This window comes from Amblyomma mixtum, chromosome 9 (genome assembly GCF_055824585.1).
Source record: "Amblyomma mixtum isolate Tamu chromosome 9, ASM5582458v1, whole genome shotgun sequence".
NCBI lineage: Eukaryota > Metazoa > Arthropoda > Arachnida > Ixodida > Ixodidae > Amblyomma > Amblyomma mixtum.
In genome coordinates this window covers 121,498,970-121,515,927 of record NC_143020.1, presented here as the reverse complement: position 1 = coordinate 121,515,927, position 16,958 = coordinate 121,498,970, and the positions used below count along the sequence as shown (strand labels likewise).

Below are 16,958 nucleotides of genomic sequence, written 5' to 3'. Positions count from 1 at the left end.
ATTATTTGTGGGCAATTCCTCTGCGCGGGGACGCACAGGCAGTCACTCGAGGCAGGACTTCGTACAAACGTTTATTCTCACATGGCAGGGGGGCCGGTCGTCGTCGTGGCAGCTGGGTCAGGTGGTCCTTTCGGCAGGGCTGGTCCAAGAGCGAGAGACCGCGAGCCTCTCCGGTCTCGCCTTATAAAGGCTTTCTCCTCGCCTCTCTCCCCCCGCCCCACCACTCGGGAAGAAGGGTTCCAGACTACCCGCGGTGAGCGGCGCGGGATTTGACTTGCCCGCGAGCAGACCCTACAACCTATACCATATTGTATGGGCTTGTCAGAAAAATGACAGCATTGACATCATAAATCAGCCAGTGCGGGAGGGCTGGGAGGCGACCCTGTCCAGCTCGGACGTCGAGGAACAACGAGCCCTCGTCGCCAGAGCACGGGCAGCGGCTTTCACCAACGGCGTCCCGGACTAGGGACCCGATCAGCCTTCCCTTCAACTAAGGCATTGTGGCTTTCAATAAATGTTTTCATCATCATCATCCACAGAAATGGCTCACTGCTTGCAGTTTTAAAGGGGTGGGGACACCAAATTTGTGGTTGGCGCGTTCTTAGTTTCAAACGTTTCTTATGGCTCCAGGAAGCATGATACACACTCAAAGATTCATATATTCACAGTGAATAATTTATTATCGCATCTTTAGGTGAACGATTTTCGGTTTCGGAATGCCGAGTTGGACAGTGACGTCACAGAGGGGGAAGATCAACTGCTTCGCCTGGTCACGTGGGCCCACAAAAGTTGTGACGCACCTACTGCTGCATCGTCTGCTTTCTCACACACGTGCTGACCAGCGCATGAAAACGAACAACGGCATGGCTAGTCCCAGCAGCTCGGATTCTCACGGATCTGATTCCAATGAGTGAAGACATCGACTTTTTTTTGATCGCACGCTAATATCGCCTTCGCGGGTTCGCGTGAGGATGCGAAACACTTTGCAAAATGCGAGTAAGCATCGCTGCACCGCTCTACCCAAGCTGCACCCACAACCGGTGTCACACTTCGCCGCCGTGCAGCTTACCTGAGCGCTGCTTGGGATGGCCGGTGTACAAATATCACAAGAAAAGATGGTTTGGTTTGGTTTATTTGGTTAAACGTCCCAAAGCGACTCAGGCTATGAGAGACGCCGTAGTGAAGGGCTCCGGAAATTTCGACGAGCTCTGCTGCAGCCTGGCTTCCGTGGTCGTCGCTAGACCTATAGCCTGTTTCGCAAGCGGCCGGCGCTTCGAAAGTCGCCTGCGCTGTAATAGAAGGCCTACTTTTCACATATAGCTTTAGTGTCAACAGCATCATCTCACAATAAAATAATGGTATGCTCAATCTCCTCGACGCCTTCGGCAGCGGAGTAGCGGGGGCCAGGCGAGCCGGACCCCAACGTCGGGTCAGCGGCAGCTGCGAGGTGGTTGTGGCAAGAAATTTGCTCATATCACAGTTGTTACCTCTACCAGCAGCTCAGTATTGGTCAGCGATCCTCAAAAATGACACTTTTTCACATTTCTTGTCCCATGGTTTATTATTTACGTTACCGAACACTCTTTAGCTCGCTTTTACGACGTCGGCAGACGGTATCCAGGCTGGTGACCGGCCGGCAGGCTCGACGTACTACGGCCGCACCAGAAAATACAAAACAGCCATGCTACCAGAAAGGATGCTTCCTCGATTCGAGATACGACAGCATGACTGTGCGAAAAGTGGATCTTTCGGCAACGGCACTGCCTGCGGCAACGCCGGGCGACGACCTGCGCGCTGGTCCCAGACTGCCCTAGTCGTCGCTAGGCCTAGATGGTTTCGCATCGACTCCGCAGCTGAGGACGCTTCGGGACTGGCCAGCGCTCAGAAACATGCTCCGCTCGGCATCCCTTTACTGTGAACTCGTCCCATAATAGAAGATAAGTTCGATTTCCACGACGTCTTCAGCAACGGAGCTAGCAGACGGCAGGCGAACCGCACCAGGCAGCAACAGCACAAAAGCGGCTATGGGATGAAATTTGCTTGCATCGCAGTGATCACTTCTACCAGGAACTCGGTATTTGCCAACGATCGTCAGAAACGATGCATTTTTGATATTCATATATCCGTTTGCTATGAACGTGAACAAACAATACTATCGCGTTCTTCAGACGCCGGCGGTCGGCACGAAGACTGGCGCAGGCCGCCCGGCTCCAAGGAGTGCGCCCTATGTCGTCATGGCGCTGCCGCTCTCCGCGCTCACACCGGCTGCCGCTTCCCGTCGCGTTTGCCGCGAGCGGCCTGCCGTTGACATCTAGCAAGCTGGACGCAGGCGACGAGCTGCAATCGGACGTTGCGACGCTGTTTGCAGCGGCGCGCCGCAGATCGCGCTCACTTTTCGCACAAAACTAACCGAGCGAGTGGCGGTTAGCAGCAAATGCGGCTCGCTGGTGCGTCGACTGCGCTCACGTGGCTCTGGCTGTGCCCCGCTCATCGTACGTCACTGTATTTTGGTATGACGTCACTAAAACTTTGTTTTTCTACATACCTTTTGACGTCAGCGTTGATGGCGCTAGCGATGGGTCTAGATCGCGAGAAGTGAGCATTTAGGTAATATTCGGAACCGAATTAAAATATTGTTTAAACGTTTGTTGTGTCCAACACGTGGCCGTGAGTGCCCTTGCATACATAGGAATCCCATAGCAGGCTTTTTATAGGTTCAAAATTTGGTGTCTCCACTAAGCGCTTGCGCTCCGCTTCACGAATAACACAATCTGGCGGGCTGGTTGGTGGGAATCCATACGTTGGTGGGAATCCATAGTCAGCGCTCTGTCCTGTCCGCCTTCAGTCTGTTTTTTCCTAACCGTGTTCGCGCTGCTGAAATCGTATGCTTCACGAATGTTCTATGTTATGGAGAAAAAAATACAATTCGCGAACTTGCCGTTTGTATTTTTGGTGCGGTTACCGCAGCGTTCTTTGCGTGAAACTCTAGCTGTCGCCAGAGTTCTTGCGCTGATGAGTTGTGACGCTCTGCCTTTTATTGGTTTCTGTATTACTTTGAGCTCAGTGCCCATCCAGACAATCCCACACTCAGCGCTGTGTGCGCAGTACTGTGCGCACGTAGCCGACGAGAGTGCCTTTCTTTTTTCGGCATTCACTATTGAAAGAAGAGGCGATCACAGAACCTGCGTTCCTCTTTCTTGCGAACCCGCGATTGTTTCGCCCCAGTCCTTCATATATATATATAACACCCACCGCCCGCCTCTCGGATCGCCGCGGTCGTCGTCTCCCTTTCAGGGCGGTTGATTTCTCCGGGCGCAAGCGGTGCGCAGCCGTTCCTTTTGAAAACTTTATCTGTCCCCAATTTCCCCCCGGCCGCTCGCTCTCGATACTTCCAGGCCGCGCGTCATTCTCCGTGTTGTCCCCTTCCCCCTCTGTCCCCCGATTCGCTTTTGGCGTTCTCGCTCTCTGCACTTCGCCTCGCTGCCATCAACTCGAGCACAAAGAGTTGTCGAAATTGGAGGATCTTTTTCTTCTTTCTTTCTCCTTCGCACTCTCTTTCTCCCTCTTTTCTTCTTTCTTTCCCGTCGCACTGTGCGCACAACGGCGCTGGGCGCGCTTTTGTGCCGCAAGGTGTTCCCCTTTCTGGCGCCCAAAGTGGGGAGCGCAACAAATGAAACATTACGCCGTCAAACCATGCACGCCAGGGTGAAGACACAAGGCGAAGAAGAAAAAAATGAACGAAAGGAATAAGGAAAGAGAGAGAGAGAGGAGAGGAAGAAAATGTTCGCGCTCCAGTCGGGAAAGGAAGAAGGCCCCGGGTCTCGTCTCGGTTGCGATGAGCGGCGCCCATTTCGGGCTTCAAAACTCCTCCGCTCTGAACAGATTGCGATGTCAAGCTGTTGCACTTTCGCGCGAGGGGGAAGGCGTACAAAGCGCGCTCGGGTTCCGCTGTAGGAGGAGGAAGGGAAGTAAAGTATAACCATACGGTAAACTAGAAATCACAATGAGCATTATGCCCAAGAAAGTGCGACTGCTGGTGCTTTGTTTACCAGACTTGCGCTTGCGCTGTAGACGTTTCCAGGACTCGTCGGAAAAGAGTTTCGGCGTTTGTAATTTTCCCGGGCCTCGCCTTCAGAGTTGCGCCTATTATGGCGCCTAGCGCTCTGCGTGCTCGGAACCCTGCGCGGCTGTATAAAGGATTACGTTCTTTCATGCCACCCCCCCCCCCCCCTCGTTCCGAGGGAAAATAAATAGTGCTGTGTGTTTTAATGCTTTCTAATAGACTTGGTCTATGAGTGTATGAGCCCGCACAGTAGCACATAACTGCCATGATTAGCTCAGATATCGGAAAAGGGCCAATAGAGATAGCTACTCCGGCTTCAGTCGTTCTCGCCACGGTGGTATTTTTCCCCATTTTTATGAAAACTGCCTCGTTTGTACACTTTACGCTTTTCTTGAAACGCGACGAAGCCCCTGGTGGCCCTTCTATCCCTCAATTTCGGGAAAATATGGACCTATCACATGGATTATCAATCTATACAGCCTGGAGAGTTCGCTTATCTTGCATATTTTCTAGTGAAGCAGCGCAACGGCACAAGGCCAACGGAAGAAGAGGACAAACACAGCGCTGACCGTTGGCCTTGTGCCGTTGCGCTGCTTCACTAGAAAATATGTCAGACCAACTCGCCCACCAGTTCATGTTGTACAACTTTATCTTGCATGTTCTGCACTTCCTTCGCGATATTTCGTTCCTTTGCGTGTAACAAGAGCAGCAGTGCACAACTTTCATTTAAGTTTCGCTTGCACTATTTGTGTGACTTTTTCTCAGCCTTCGGTTTGCATGCGGAGTGTTAGCTTTATGCACATCACTTTATTATTTACAAGTTCGGCAAATGTAGCTGATCTTGGGGCACACTTTCAGGTCTTTGTGCGCTTGCCACTTCCAAATGGGTAGGAAAGACTGAAGATAACCAATATTGTTCTGGCGGTTTAATCTCCGTACGTTTAATATATCCTCGAACGAAAGAGAAGTGTTTTCAAGTTCCATGAAGAAAAATTTTAAGACAAATTTCTCCCTAGTGTAAGCAAAGGGATGTCGTAAAATGCCAGTTTCCATGAGAGCACGCCCTGAATTGCATCACTGCACGCAACTGTCTGATCAGCTCAAGGGAAGCATGAACGGCGACACAGAAAACGCTTTCCCGAGGGAAAGGTAAACCTTTCGAATCCGTTGGCCCACTTACTTGTGCGGACGTTTGCTACCAACCTTGACGCTATTACAGCCGGAGAAGGGGCAATGGCCTAGTTTGAGTGCATACTTTGCTTCATTTGGAAATAGCGGTGTGTTATTATTGTTAGTCAGTAGACGGCCTGTACAGTGCAACAAGCCAAAAATCTCCCGCTGAACACGGTTCTACTTAATGAAGTGGAGCGCACTGCGCAGCTTTAACTTTATCTGTAGCAAGGAGCAGGCATGATTACTTAAATTTAGTCATTTATTTACTTTAGAACATATACAATATGGTGATAAATAAATATTTTGCGGTACATAAAGCGACAAAGCACTTCTTTTTTTTCATCTCCTCGGTACTGTTGATGCAGAGTAGATTTTGCCGGCAGCGCAAGTAACGTCTTTGAAGGCCATTAGAGTTGCCTGCGTGCGACATAATTTCCCGCGGATACGGCATGTTCGCCATCCCACTGGCCACATCACCCCCCCCCCCCCCCCCCCCTTCCGGCAACGCAAATGCGATGCCGTAGCGGTGTTCCGCAACGTTACAGTGCACGACTGGTGGCACTGTAGTAAACTGGTGCCACCTGTTTCGTATTTCGAGGGGAAGTTTGAACATTAAACTCGCGCTGCAGAACGCACGTATGGCCTATGCGTTTCGGCAAACTTTTCTCCGTCGAATGTGTGTGTCGCTTCCTTTAGACTGCGTCAGACCGCCCGAAAATACACGGTGCCCACCTTCGAGTGTGCGTGCGTGCACGGCTCCCGAAATCAAGCTTTATTGCCCGACGTTCACCGGTGCCGGCTACCATCGTAATACGACGGCCGTACGCCAACCCACTTTTTTTGTGTGTGTCTGAATGGGCCTGTGGCGTGAGCAGGCGACATAACACTCCGACGCTTCCCTCTGGCGGCTGATTCCGCCATTAGAGCCGCAAGCGGGCGGCTGGAGTGAGCGCGCGCCGACTGCCTAGCTTTGTCGTCCACGGCGTCTGCTTTCTCCCTTTCCCCTCCCCAGCGTTCTCCTCCTCATTGGCCGACTCTCGCACCCGGGTGCGCGCGCCTCCTCGCTCGTCTGCTCTCCGCATGCTCTTCGGCATCTCCCCGGGATGTCGTCCGCTTTCGTTATGGAGGGCCTCCTCGGTCTGTTTCCTATCTGCGCTTGTGGCGGGCAAGGGCGGCAGCTTCTCTTTTGCCTTTGCTTGCTTGATGCCCGCGGGGGATTAGGCGTCGTTTCTACTTTTGTACCGGTGCCTCCTCCCCGCAGCTCCCACCCAACGTGGTGCGTGTGTTTTCCGATGCGCGCTTGCGTTTGGTATTTCGTGCGTCGGTTGCCTAGCGGGGCCCAGAAAGAAGTGCTTTGGTGTGTCCGTCCTGACGACTGACCTTCGCAATAAGGCAGTCCTGCCTATTGAGGAACCTGCTGGCAATTTCTGGTTTCGGCTTGGATGGGGGGGGGGGGGGGGAGAAGAGGGGATCTGGCTGGATCGCGGGGAGAGCCGGTTATGCGAAGGAGAAGCCGAAGCACGCGCGATGGCGATCCTCGATAGCCGGCCGATCTCTCTTGTCGAGACTGCTACCGTTCTCTCCCTTTCGATCGAAAGCTCGCTGATAGCATCGCGCGGAATTCATCTTATTCAGTGACATACCATGGCTGGAGCATTTTAACGATAGGTGGCACATCAACAACGTGTAGTCTGTAAAAAGCGGACACTGTGCTAAGCGTGGAAAAAGATAGAAAGAAAGGGGAAGAATTCCAACCTTGCAATGAGGCGGCGTCGTTATACGCGTTTTGTTTTTACGTGTTGGCATAGTTGTCGCCGCCCAGACAAGGTTCTGGTGGACACTGGATTTCAGAATGTGAACACCCTTTTTGCTCACCACTTTATTTTTATTTTCCAGCTCGTTTTGTTTTTCTCTCACTCTCGCCGTACATAGTGGTTAGATTTTGAAATTCTTGTTGCATGTGCAATGTCCGCGTAAGTGCTGCATTCTTGTGCTTCATTTTGCTTGTCTTGAAGAAGGATTTTTGTGGTCCCCGTATGGGTGCGTACAGAGGCGTAGTGCCGTCGCGCTATGTGGATAACGAGCTTATTAAAAAAAAAATGTGGCTGCAGTAGAAAACGGAATGTTTTTGAAATTTTACAGCTCGTTTCTGTATTTCATGTGTTGAGCTTTTTGATCAGTTGCTGATTCGGTTCGCCGGCAACCCTCGTCTAAAGGGTCCGGATAAGCAAAACCAGGAAAGCGACCAGACAGCCAGTGACAACTTTATTTATCCCAAGAGGGAAGGGGGCAGCGGGGGAGGGAGAGAGGTCCTAGGCTGAGTAGGCCTCCGCTACCCTCTGAGCCCAATCAAGGATCTTGTACTGGAGATCAGGCGCTGGCTTGCGTAGGACAGCCTCCCACTGCTCCTTTGAATTAAAGTTCAGGGATTTTCGTTGCGCGGGGGGGGGGGGGGGGGGACACACACAGTCTTACATTATGCGGACGAGGTTGGCTCTAGCGGGGCAGAAAGTACGAGCTGAAGGGGGATAGACAGCTGTGTGGAGGAGGCAGTCTATTCAACAAACGAAGCGATGAAGTAGGAGGATTCGCGGCGCTTACGATGCAGGAATATATATCTCTGGTTTGATGATGTTGCTAATCGGTAGTCGTTGTTAGTCTTATTACGCGAGTATTATCGGCCTCTGCTCCTCCTCTGTCGCGCACTACTGTCAACAATTTAGGGCGCACAAGTTGATTGCCTTTGTGTAAGGCGGCCCCGTCTTCCTCTATTCTTTGTGAACGAACAGAGTGCGTCTCCAATCAGTCGCCGCAATGTTGAGCTGCTAGGTTTTTTAGCTGTTGTCATACAGGAGTTCTGTTGATGAAGGCATATCAGGCATTGTACTGAACAGGATTTAACAACAACGGTACTAACTACTCAGGTGCTGCCTAAAGCTGAAATTCTTGTTTTCTTAAAAAAATATGCCAGTCTCAGATGTGCTAACAAAACGTATAAACGACAGTTCTTGCGTCAGCTCTTTGTTCAAGTGGGACCAGTTTGTTGTTAAAGTCCGTCCGCCATTTTGTTGCTGACTTGTACACAAAGGGGCGCCCATAGCGGTTCTAATGACTTCGGCTTTTCAGTAAACCCTGCTGTGTGAAGTTTGCCTTGTATTATTGCGCGGCGCTTACAAATATAGGCTGCGTTGAAACACTTACCAGCGCCTACGAACCGCCTTTGGGAAGAACATGGCGGACCTAAGGGGCTGTCAAGGACTGTAAGGCTGCCGCTGTTGTGCTTTCTTCTTCTTTTTTAGCCCGAACTAGGGGAAGTTGGTGCAAACAGTGCCTTATAGCATCTTAGGCGCCTAGTGCGTACGGGTTCGCGTCGTGTGGCGGCTGATCCGTCTCACGATATGCTGCGTCTGCCGGTGCGTGAATGTGTTTTTTTTTTTCTCCCTTTTTGTGTCCGCAGCCGGAGCAGCCATCGCGGACCAGGCGGGTCCCAGGATGTCGTTTGAGTCCCCGCGGTTCCCGGAGCCTCCGGACGAAGGCGGCGGAGGCCCGGGCGACTCCGCGGCCGACGACGACGACGACCCCCTAGCGTCGTCGTCCGAGTGCGGGGACGACGTCGGTCCAGGTACGGCTTTTGTGCGCTTGTTGGTCCATATAGTCTTGAAAAAACACTAGCCTAGCAGAAGACGTAATCACAAAGAAAGAAATGAACACCATGGCGCTAACTGCCAACAACTTTTATTCTTCACGAGCAGCCTGTTTATGTGCCAGAAAAAAAAAAAAAAAAGACATGTAATCATTTGTGCGAACAGTGTGGATTACTCAGAAATGCCGATTCCTCTGCGACAAAGAACTTGCATTTGTAAGTAATCGACACTATATATATATATATATATATATGTATATATATATATATACCAGGTGTTCCAGCTATAAGTAACCAAGCTTTTAAAAAACACGGGATGTCCTAGCCGTCTGAAACCAAATGAGGGATGTTTAGAGTCGCGTGACCTAGTCTGCAGTATTTTTTCGTTATTCAAGGTTGACTAATTAGTTAAGCTTAATTAACTAACTTTTTAATTATTGACTTGAGGAACAAAGTGTCAATGGAAACTTTGTAGATCGCTTTGAGAAACACCTTACTGGGACATTTGCAGCAAATTAATATTTACGTAAAGTAGTTTTTTTACCGGCCTTTAACCAGCTCAATCCTTGGATCACTAGAGAGATCATTCAGTTAAAGCGCAAGGTAAAAAGGCTACGAAAGCAAAAAAATAGAGCGACAGAACTTTCAAACATCAAAAAGAAGCTCAAAACAGTGTTATTGGATTCGAAAAAAACTTTCTTCAATACAACACTGACTAATTTTCTCACAAGCTCACCACAAAAGTTCTGGCGATATTTTTCAGCGAAAAAGAACGCAATCACACAGGTAAGGGATGGGAACGATGAGGTGACTGATAAAACCGATATTGCAAATCTGTTTAATGATTTCTTCCAGTCGGTCTTCAGTAGGGATGATAATGACATTGAGAGTGATCATACAACAATTTACACGTTGCCATACTCAATGCACGAGATTCGCATCAATAGGGAGGGCATCTGTCAGCAGCTGCTGTCTCTGGACCCGAAGAAATCGAGCGGTCCCGATGAAATACCGACGGAATTCCTTAAACGGTATGCTGAGTGGTTATCATATTATTTGCAAATTTTATTTGAAAAGTCATTGCGGGATCATTCTTTACCTCGTGACTGGCGCAGCGCAATAGTAGTTCCGGTATTTAAAGGCGGTAATCGACTTCTTGTAAAAAACTACAGGCCAGTTTCACTCACTTCCGTATGTTGCAAGGTTTTTGAACACATAATAGCTAAACACATCCTTCATTTTTTGGAAATAAATGACCTATTGTGTCCATTTCAGCATGGTTTTCGGACCGGCCTTTCGACAGTGACGCAGTTAATTGAAACAGTGAACGACTTTTGCAAGGCTATAGATGAACGTCAGCAGGTAGATGTGGTCTGTGTAGACTTCTCGAAGGCTTTCGATAAAGTTCCGCATCATAAGCTTCTTTTTAAACTACGCAGATTAGGAATCGCTGAAAATATAGTACTATGGATTCAGGCCTATCTAAGTAACCGCTGTCAAGTCGTCAAAATAGAAAGTGCAGTATCGAATAGGCGTGAAGTTCTGTCGGGGGTGCCACAGGGCTCCGTTTTAGGTCCGCTTTTGTTTTTATTGTATATAAATGATATTTCTGCTATCGTCGAATCGCCTGTCAGAATGAAACTTTTTGCCGATGATTGTTTAATTTACTCTCCTGTGGCTTCCCCGGCAGATCAGATGAACATAAATAGATGTCTTCAGTCGTTAAACTCGTGGTGCCTGAAATGGGGTATGGAAATAAACTACCAAAAATCTAATTACATGCAAGTAACAAGGAAGCAAAATGTTATGATGTTTCGATACAATATCGGTGAAAATTCCTTAGATCAAGTAAAGTGTCTCAAGTACTTGGGAGTGACATTAACAAATAATCTTGACTGGCGCACCCATATTGAAAATGTCTATTTAAAAGCCTACCAGAAGGTCTGTTTCCTGAGGAGGAAGTTGCCGAATGCGACTAGAGAAATTAAATTGATTGCGTACAAGACATTCGTGCGGCCAATCATATGGTACGCAAGTGCAGTGTGGAGTCCTCATCAAAAGGGTTTAAAACGGAAACTGGAAAGATTGCAAAGGATGTCAGCACGTTTTATATGCTCTAAATACCGCCGCACTGATTCAGTCACAGCAATGCTAAAAGAGTGTCAGCTAGAATCACTAGAAGTAAGAAGACTAAAGCAGAAATTGAAACTTTTTTTTCTGATAATGAATGATAAAGTCAAAGTTAATAAACATCACTATGTTGCACCTCCCCTGAAGCGTTGCCCTCGGAAAAATCACAGTAAGGTAGTACAACCTATTATTACACGTACTGATGTCTATCGCTACTCCTTTTTTCCCGATGCTGTAGAAATTTGGAATCAACTACCAAGTGACGTTGTGGACCAAACAGATGTAGACAAATTTGTGATAGGTGTGAACGCGTTCCTGGAAGATTGCTGTGCAAATCTGTAATTCTGTGCATTTGAGTGTTTCTTTTTTTAGCGAAGAGAATTGCACTTGTGTCTGTATATGTTTCCCTCCCTGTAATGACCCTCATGCAGAGGGTTAACAGTATGAATAAATAAAATAAATAAAAAATAAATAACCCGCGCAATAACAAAAAGCTTCCACATGAAAACTGTGCCACTTCAACGTCCCAAGACGCGCCTTAAAGAATAAAATCCTATTTTATCTGAAGTCCTCTCCTCTATGAGACTTTGGGTGCACATTGGGGCAGAGAAATGAGCGAGCAGCTGGTCACGTGATAACTTTCTTTTAAGGCCAACAAATGAAGCTACGTAAATCGTAACTTGACGGAAACAGCACTACTAGCGGTTTCTCGAGGCGATCTAAAACTTTTTCATTGACACTTTCTTCCTGATGTCAATAATTAAAAAGTTAGGTAATTAAACTTGACTAATGAATCAACTTTGAATAGCGATAAAATACTCAAGACTAGGCCACGTGACTATGAACAACCCTGAGTTGGTTTCACTCGACTATGACACTTCGCCTTTTTTTAATGTTTGGTTACATTTAGCTGGGACACCCGGTATAGGTTGCACGTGAAGAATAAAAGTTGCCGGAAATCAGCGGCCGTGGTGTTCGTTTCTGTTCTTTGTGTTTACGTCTGCTGCTGCGCTACAGTGTTTTTCAGGTATGGAACCACTGAACTTGACCGTAAGTGTGATACTGTGCCGGCCAGTGGGACAGGCTCTGCATTCGTGGCTTTAAGCGCAGGTCTCAATAAAAAAAAATGCATGGTCTCGGAACGAGTGCATTTTCCCCCCTTTCTTCGTCCTTTTGCGCTGAAAACCACGAATGCTGCACTCCAACTCGCCCACTGTTTTCTTCTGCAGGTTGTGTAGCTAGAGAGTGAGTGCATAGGCGAGAATACGTGATCAATATGACATTGAGTGAGTGCAGTAAGTTAGTGAGTGGGAGTGAGCGAGTGAGAGAAGGTAGGTGTGCTTGGGCGAGAGAGTGAGCGGAGTGAGTGGAGTGGGTAGGTGTGTGTGAGTCGTTGAGAGTGCACGAATGAGAGTTAGTGAGTGGTGGGTGAGAGATTAAGTGAATGGGAGTGAGTGAACGAGTAAGAGTGAGCGAGTTAGTGTAAGTGAATGACATTGAGCGAGCGAGTAGAATGAGTGGAAGTGAGAGTGAGTGAGTGCTAGGGTGAATCACTGGGATCGAGTGAGGGGGTGATTCAGTGAATGAGTGAGAGTGCGTGGGTGGGTGATTGAGGTAATGAATTCAGTGAGTGAAAGTGCCGCCGAGGGAGTCTGAGTCAGTCAGAGTGAGTGAGTGAGTGAAGTAGTGACTGAGATTCTTACATGCTCCGGTGAATTGACATGCAAGTTATGCCTCGCTGTTCACTTTGTGTCTGGCATCGTCGTCTTGTGTTCGAAGTGTTCCTTCCTCTGTGTTGCTGCCGGAACCCTCTATCCCGGCAACTCTCGACTTGGGCGTTTTGTTGTTCCCCGCATGCAGGCTGCTTCCCTCGGCCGCCCGAGTTCGGCGTGCCCCCTCCGCCGCTGCCCCCCGGCCTGTGCTCGTCCGTGGCGGCCGGTCGCCGCGGTGCCTCTTCCTCCTCCTCGTCCGACGACCTGCAGTTCTGCGAGGTGCGGCCCGTCGGCGCCGAGCTGACCACGCCCTCGGCGTTCCCCTCGCTACCCGTGATCGCCGTCTGCTCCTCGGTCGTCCTCGTCGCCGTCCTCGTCGCTTCGTTCCTCCTCTGGAAGTGAGTAGTATAGTGCCCTCCCGCATCCGGGCCCCGCAATGCATGCCACCTAGTCAGCGGGACCTCAGGGCTGCTGAATATGGATACGTCTTGCTCAAACTGGGACGGCGAGGTTTGCATAGAGCGCACCCGGCTGTTTGTTGCCCCGCATCGCAGTGTGTTATACCGCTGAGAAGAGTGGCTACCATATGGAAAGGGAAGTACGGAGCGAGCGGCTGCACGTATGTGCACTCTTGCTCGGAAGTTTTGAGTAGAGCACTGCACGGGCCTCAATCTGAGGCCCGAGCCCGGCCCGGGCCCGAGACCTGGAGCCCGAGCCCGGCCCAGGCCCGGCCCGGGCCCGCTAAATTATAGCTCTAGCGAGCCCGGCCCGTGAATCTCGGAGTGAAGCCCAGCCCGGGCCCGGCCCGGCCCGTTTCACAGTAAGCTTGAGATTTACTGCTCACTCTGAGCAAGTAGGCTGCTACTACACCGATAAGGAACTGGCCGACAAAGGTTCTGAAACGGCAGTTTTGCTTCCAGAAAGTTGCTTCTTTTTAACCGAGAAGGAAGTGGTGAAGAGTAGTGCTCGCCAGGCCCGTCTTTTGGAGAGTGATCTCGTGTAGGTGGGCAAAGATTAATCCGGAAGTTCCGAGAGTTAAATAAAAAGGTCTGTTGCATAAACGCGTAGTAGTCTAATTTGCGTTGCCCGTGATTTTAATAAGTTATATTCTGCCGCCGGCGAAGTATAAATATTAAAGCTGCCTTTCAAGCAGTAGGATTACATTTTTTTAGTGAACGCGATCTTACACGTTTAGCTCATAGCAGAACTGATCACCTTTCAGCAGAAACGAAAAGCTAAAAGGCTAGAGTATTTCACGGTATGTCCTTGAAGACTACAAGCGTCCTAAACTAATATGTTTATAACGAACGGATTTCTAATAGTGTATAGGTATGTTTTCGGATGACGAACAATCAATGGCCAATTAAGGCCGGTTGCATTTTACTCTTACACACCACGGCGTGGAAATAAGGAAATAAATAAGTCAGTGAATAAAGCTTAGTTTTTCTCTCAGCGCGTACTATAACCAGTAGCTCATGCGTGTCGCTGCTTCAATGCCGCAGTTGTGTACTTGACTCTGCAATAGTGAACGAAAAGTCGGACACCAGCCATTTCTGTACGGACCCAAGCCCGGCTCGGGCCCGCAGCTTTAAGCCCGAGCCCGGCCCGGGCCCGTAACTTCAGGCCCGGGCCCGGCCCAGGCCCGGCATAATAAATCAGGTCCCGGCCCGGCCCGGGCTTTCGGGCTGGCCCGAGCCCGTGCAGTGCACTAGTTTTGAGGCCAAAGGCTTTGAGCTTGAGCCGCGTAATGGTGTCATCACGGCATCATTTAAAACCGAAGGGCATAGAAATGCCAAAAGAAGGTTCCTTTTGGCGGTAGAGAAGCTCGCTGCATGACGTATACTTTGAATGCTTAGCTACACAGATCGTTCAAAGGACATCCATTCCACTTCAAGTGAACGCTGTGGCCTAATAACTCTTAACGCAGAGTGCGCGTTACAATTTGAGGCGGGCCGAATTGCAACATACAACTGGCGATGGCAGGCTAAGTGGCTATGCCCTGAAACTGTCCGGGCTGTACAGCGATTCGCTGTTGCCAACGTATCGAGCATTAGCGATTTCCCAAGTGGCGGCTCAAGCCAGTTACGAAGAAGTACTTCGATAATTGGGTTTGTCGGGCGTTCTTCGGCATCAGTGGTAGCGTATTTCGAACAGAACGTAAGCGATAAATCTTTATTATAGGGGGTTCACTTTAAGCCGTTTGCTGTTACTTCCATGGGCGCTGGTTTCGAAAGCACGCCTCGGCGATCCGTTGATCTGGCAGCGCGGTGCAAGACTGGACGAGATGATCGGCCTGTCTGGAGACGAATTTTTCCAAATTTCGTCGATGGATATTTGTGCACGCTTAATATCAGAATTGGTACGAGTTGGCCGGAACGCCATAGATGGCGCTGCATTGCCCGCGAATGCCGGCTGGCAGATCGACCACAGTTCGCGTGAGGTTTATTTCGCACACGCTTCTCCATGGACTCGGAAACTCGTCTTAAACGTGTCCCTGGAGCATTATGGTGGCCACCGTTAACTAATGGGGAAACAAGCTCTCTGTGTAGTCATTCGCTTGGTTGCGTTCAAAATTGAACGAACCAGTCGTGCACCGGCTCCCGCGAGGTTGTTTACGGGCAAACAGAGCGCAAATTCCGTGAAGGCGCACACGGAGTCTGAGCCACCTCCGCCACTCTAGATCACCATCGATCTGCACCACCTGCTCATTTCGAGATTATCGATCAAGTTTCATTTGTCCGGTGCGCTATTCTACTTCTGATGCCGCGCCCCTACCCAAGGCGCATTCTGACGAAAAAACAAAAAAAAAGAGGAAAATCTTTCCACCGGTTAGTACGCCTGTGTAACGCAAGATTGAGCGAGGGCTGTTTACAGTGCTAATTTTGCCGGTCGCTGTGCCATCGAATGACACCTTCTGTGCGCGGAGATAGGAACAGTGCGAGCACTAGTTCATGCCGCTGCCCACAGAGGACGCCACAAATCCGTGGTGTCGCGAGTAGTGTCTCTCCCCTCTGGTTATCTCCTTCGATCTATTTTGTGTTACGTCGACGCAGGAGAACCGTGACACGTGGCCTTAACAGCCGCTGCTGAAAAATGAGACTGCAAAACTTGATGCTTGTGACATCCGCGTGTCCACGCATCCTGCGAGCGAAGAATGTGGCCCTCACGCGGCCAGTGATCCTTAGTGCCGTCTGGCCTCTGTATCGGTTGTTTCGAAGCTGCGCTGTAGTAGACCAGACGGCGGCCCAAACTCTGCTGCAGTGCTGCAGTTTTCATCGAAAGCTGTAACTGCCTGATGGGGCCTCAAACACGCAACGTCACACGCTACTAGTTTTCTGTCACATTCATTGGTTGGGCCGCAACCAGCCACAATCTTTGGTGTGCAGGAAGCGTGCGGTCATCTGACGGGAGCTGGTGTGAACCAACTCCGGCTGCCTTCTGTAGTCGTCTGGGCACTTTGTGCGTGCAGGAACGGCTCGTTCGTTTTGCGTTTCGCCGTTTGCCGAATTCCTGCGCCTTCTCACCAAATACCGTCTGCCGTGCGGCGAGGGGAAAACTCGGTTCGTGCCTGATGAAGACGTCGATGTGACGCTCTGACATCCGTCATCTCGCTTTTCGCCGTCGCACCAGCCGCATGTATGCACTCGGCGCGCAGAGAAAGCCCCGTGATTAGTGACTGCGACGACGCCGAAATCATGACCGAGAGGCGCGAATGAGAGGCTCGCGTGATTGCGGGGCCCCGAGGCACGCTTGACGGATCTCTCCTGGAGGCTGTGGGCAGAAGAGGAGGAGGTTAGGGGCCACAGCTGGAGGAGAGCTGCAGGGACGCAGTGAAGCCTCGCTCAGGAGTAAGATGAGTAAAAGACAAAAAATAAAGGGTAACGGAATGTGCGCATCGCCTACTTAGTTGCGTTTGTCGGCGGTGGAAAGGCGTGGCGTGACGCGACAAACAGCTTGTCGCATGTTACAAGAGTAGTGAGGACGTCAGGCGTGCAGCCCGCCGTCCTGTAAGGGTGGTGCGCTGACCGGGGAAATGACGCGTGCGTGTCTGTGCACCGTGCGCTCGCACACGTTCCTTTTTTTTTTTGCTCTTCTAGTTTCATCCGGTGTCGTCACATCCGCCGGGGGTGCATTCTGCTTCCGGCGGCGCGTTACGAGCTGCCCTTGAACCGTAACATCCGCCGGCCGACATCAAAGGTCGCATAGACATTAGCATCCGGGGTGTTGACGCGAAGTT

General features: G+C 50.1%; 1 protein-coding gene across 1 annotated transcript in view; it reads left to right on the top strand.

Annotated features, from left to right (window-relative positions):
* Nucleotides 1–16,958, top strand: part of LOC149331039 (uncharacterized) — a 228,505-nt gene that overhangs the window by 124,831 nt on the left and 86,716 nt on the right. The window contains exons 2-3 of the mRNA XM_089561761.1: nt 8,694–8,858; nt 12,870–13,119. Of these exons, the coding sequence (XP_089417887.1) occupies nt 8,729–8,858; nt 12,870–13,119 (380 nt within the window). The 5' untranslated portion in view covers nt 8,694–8,728. The remainder of the gene's footprint in view (nt 1–8,693; nt 8,859–12,869; nt 13,120–16,958) is intronic.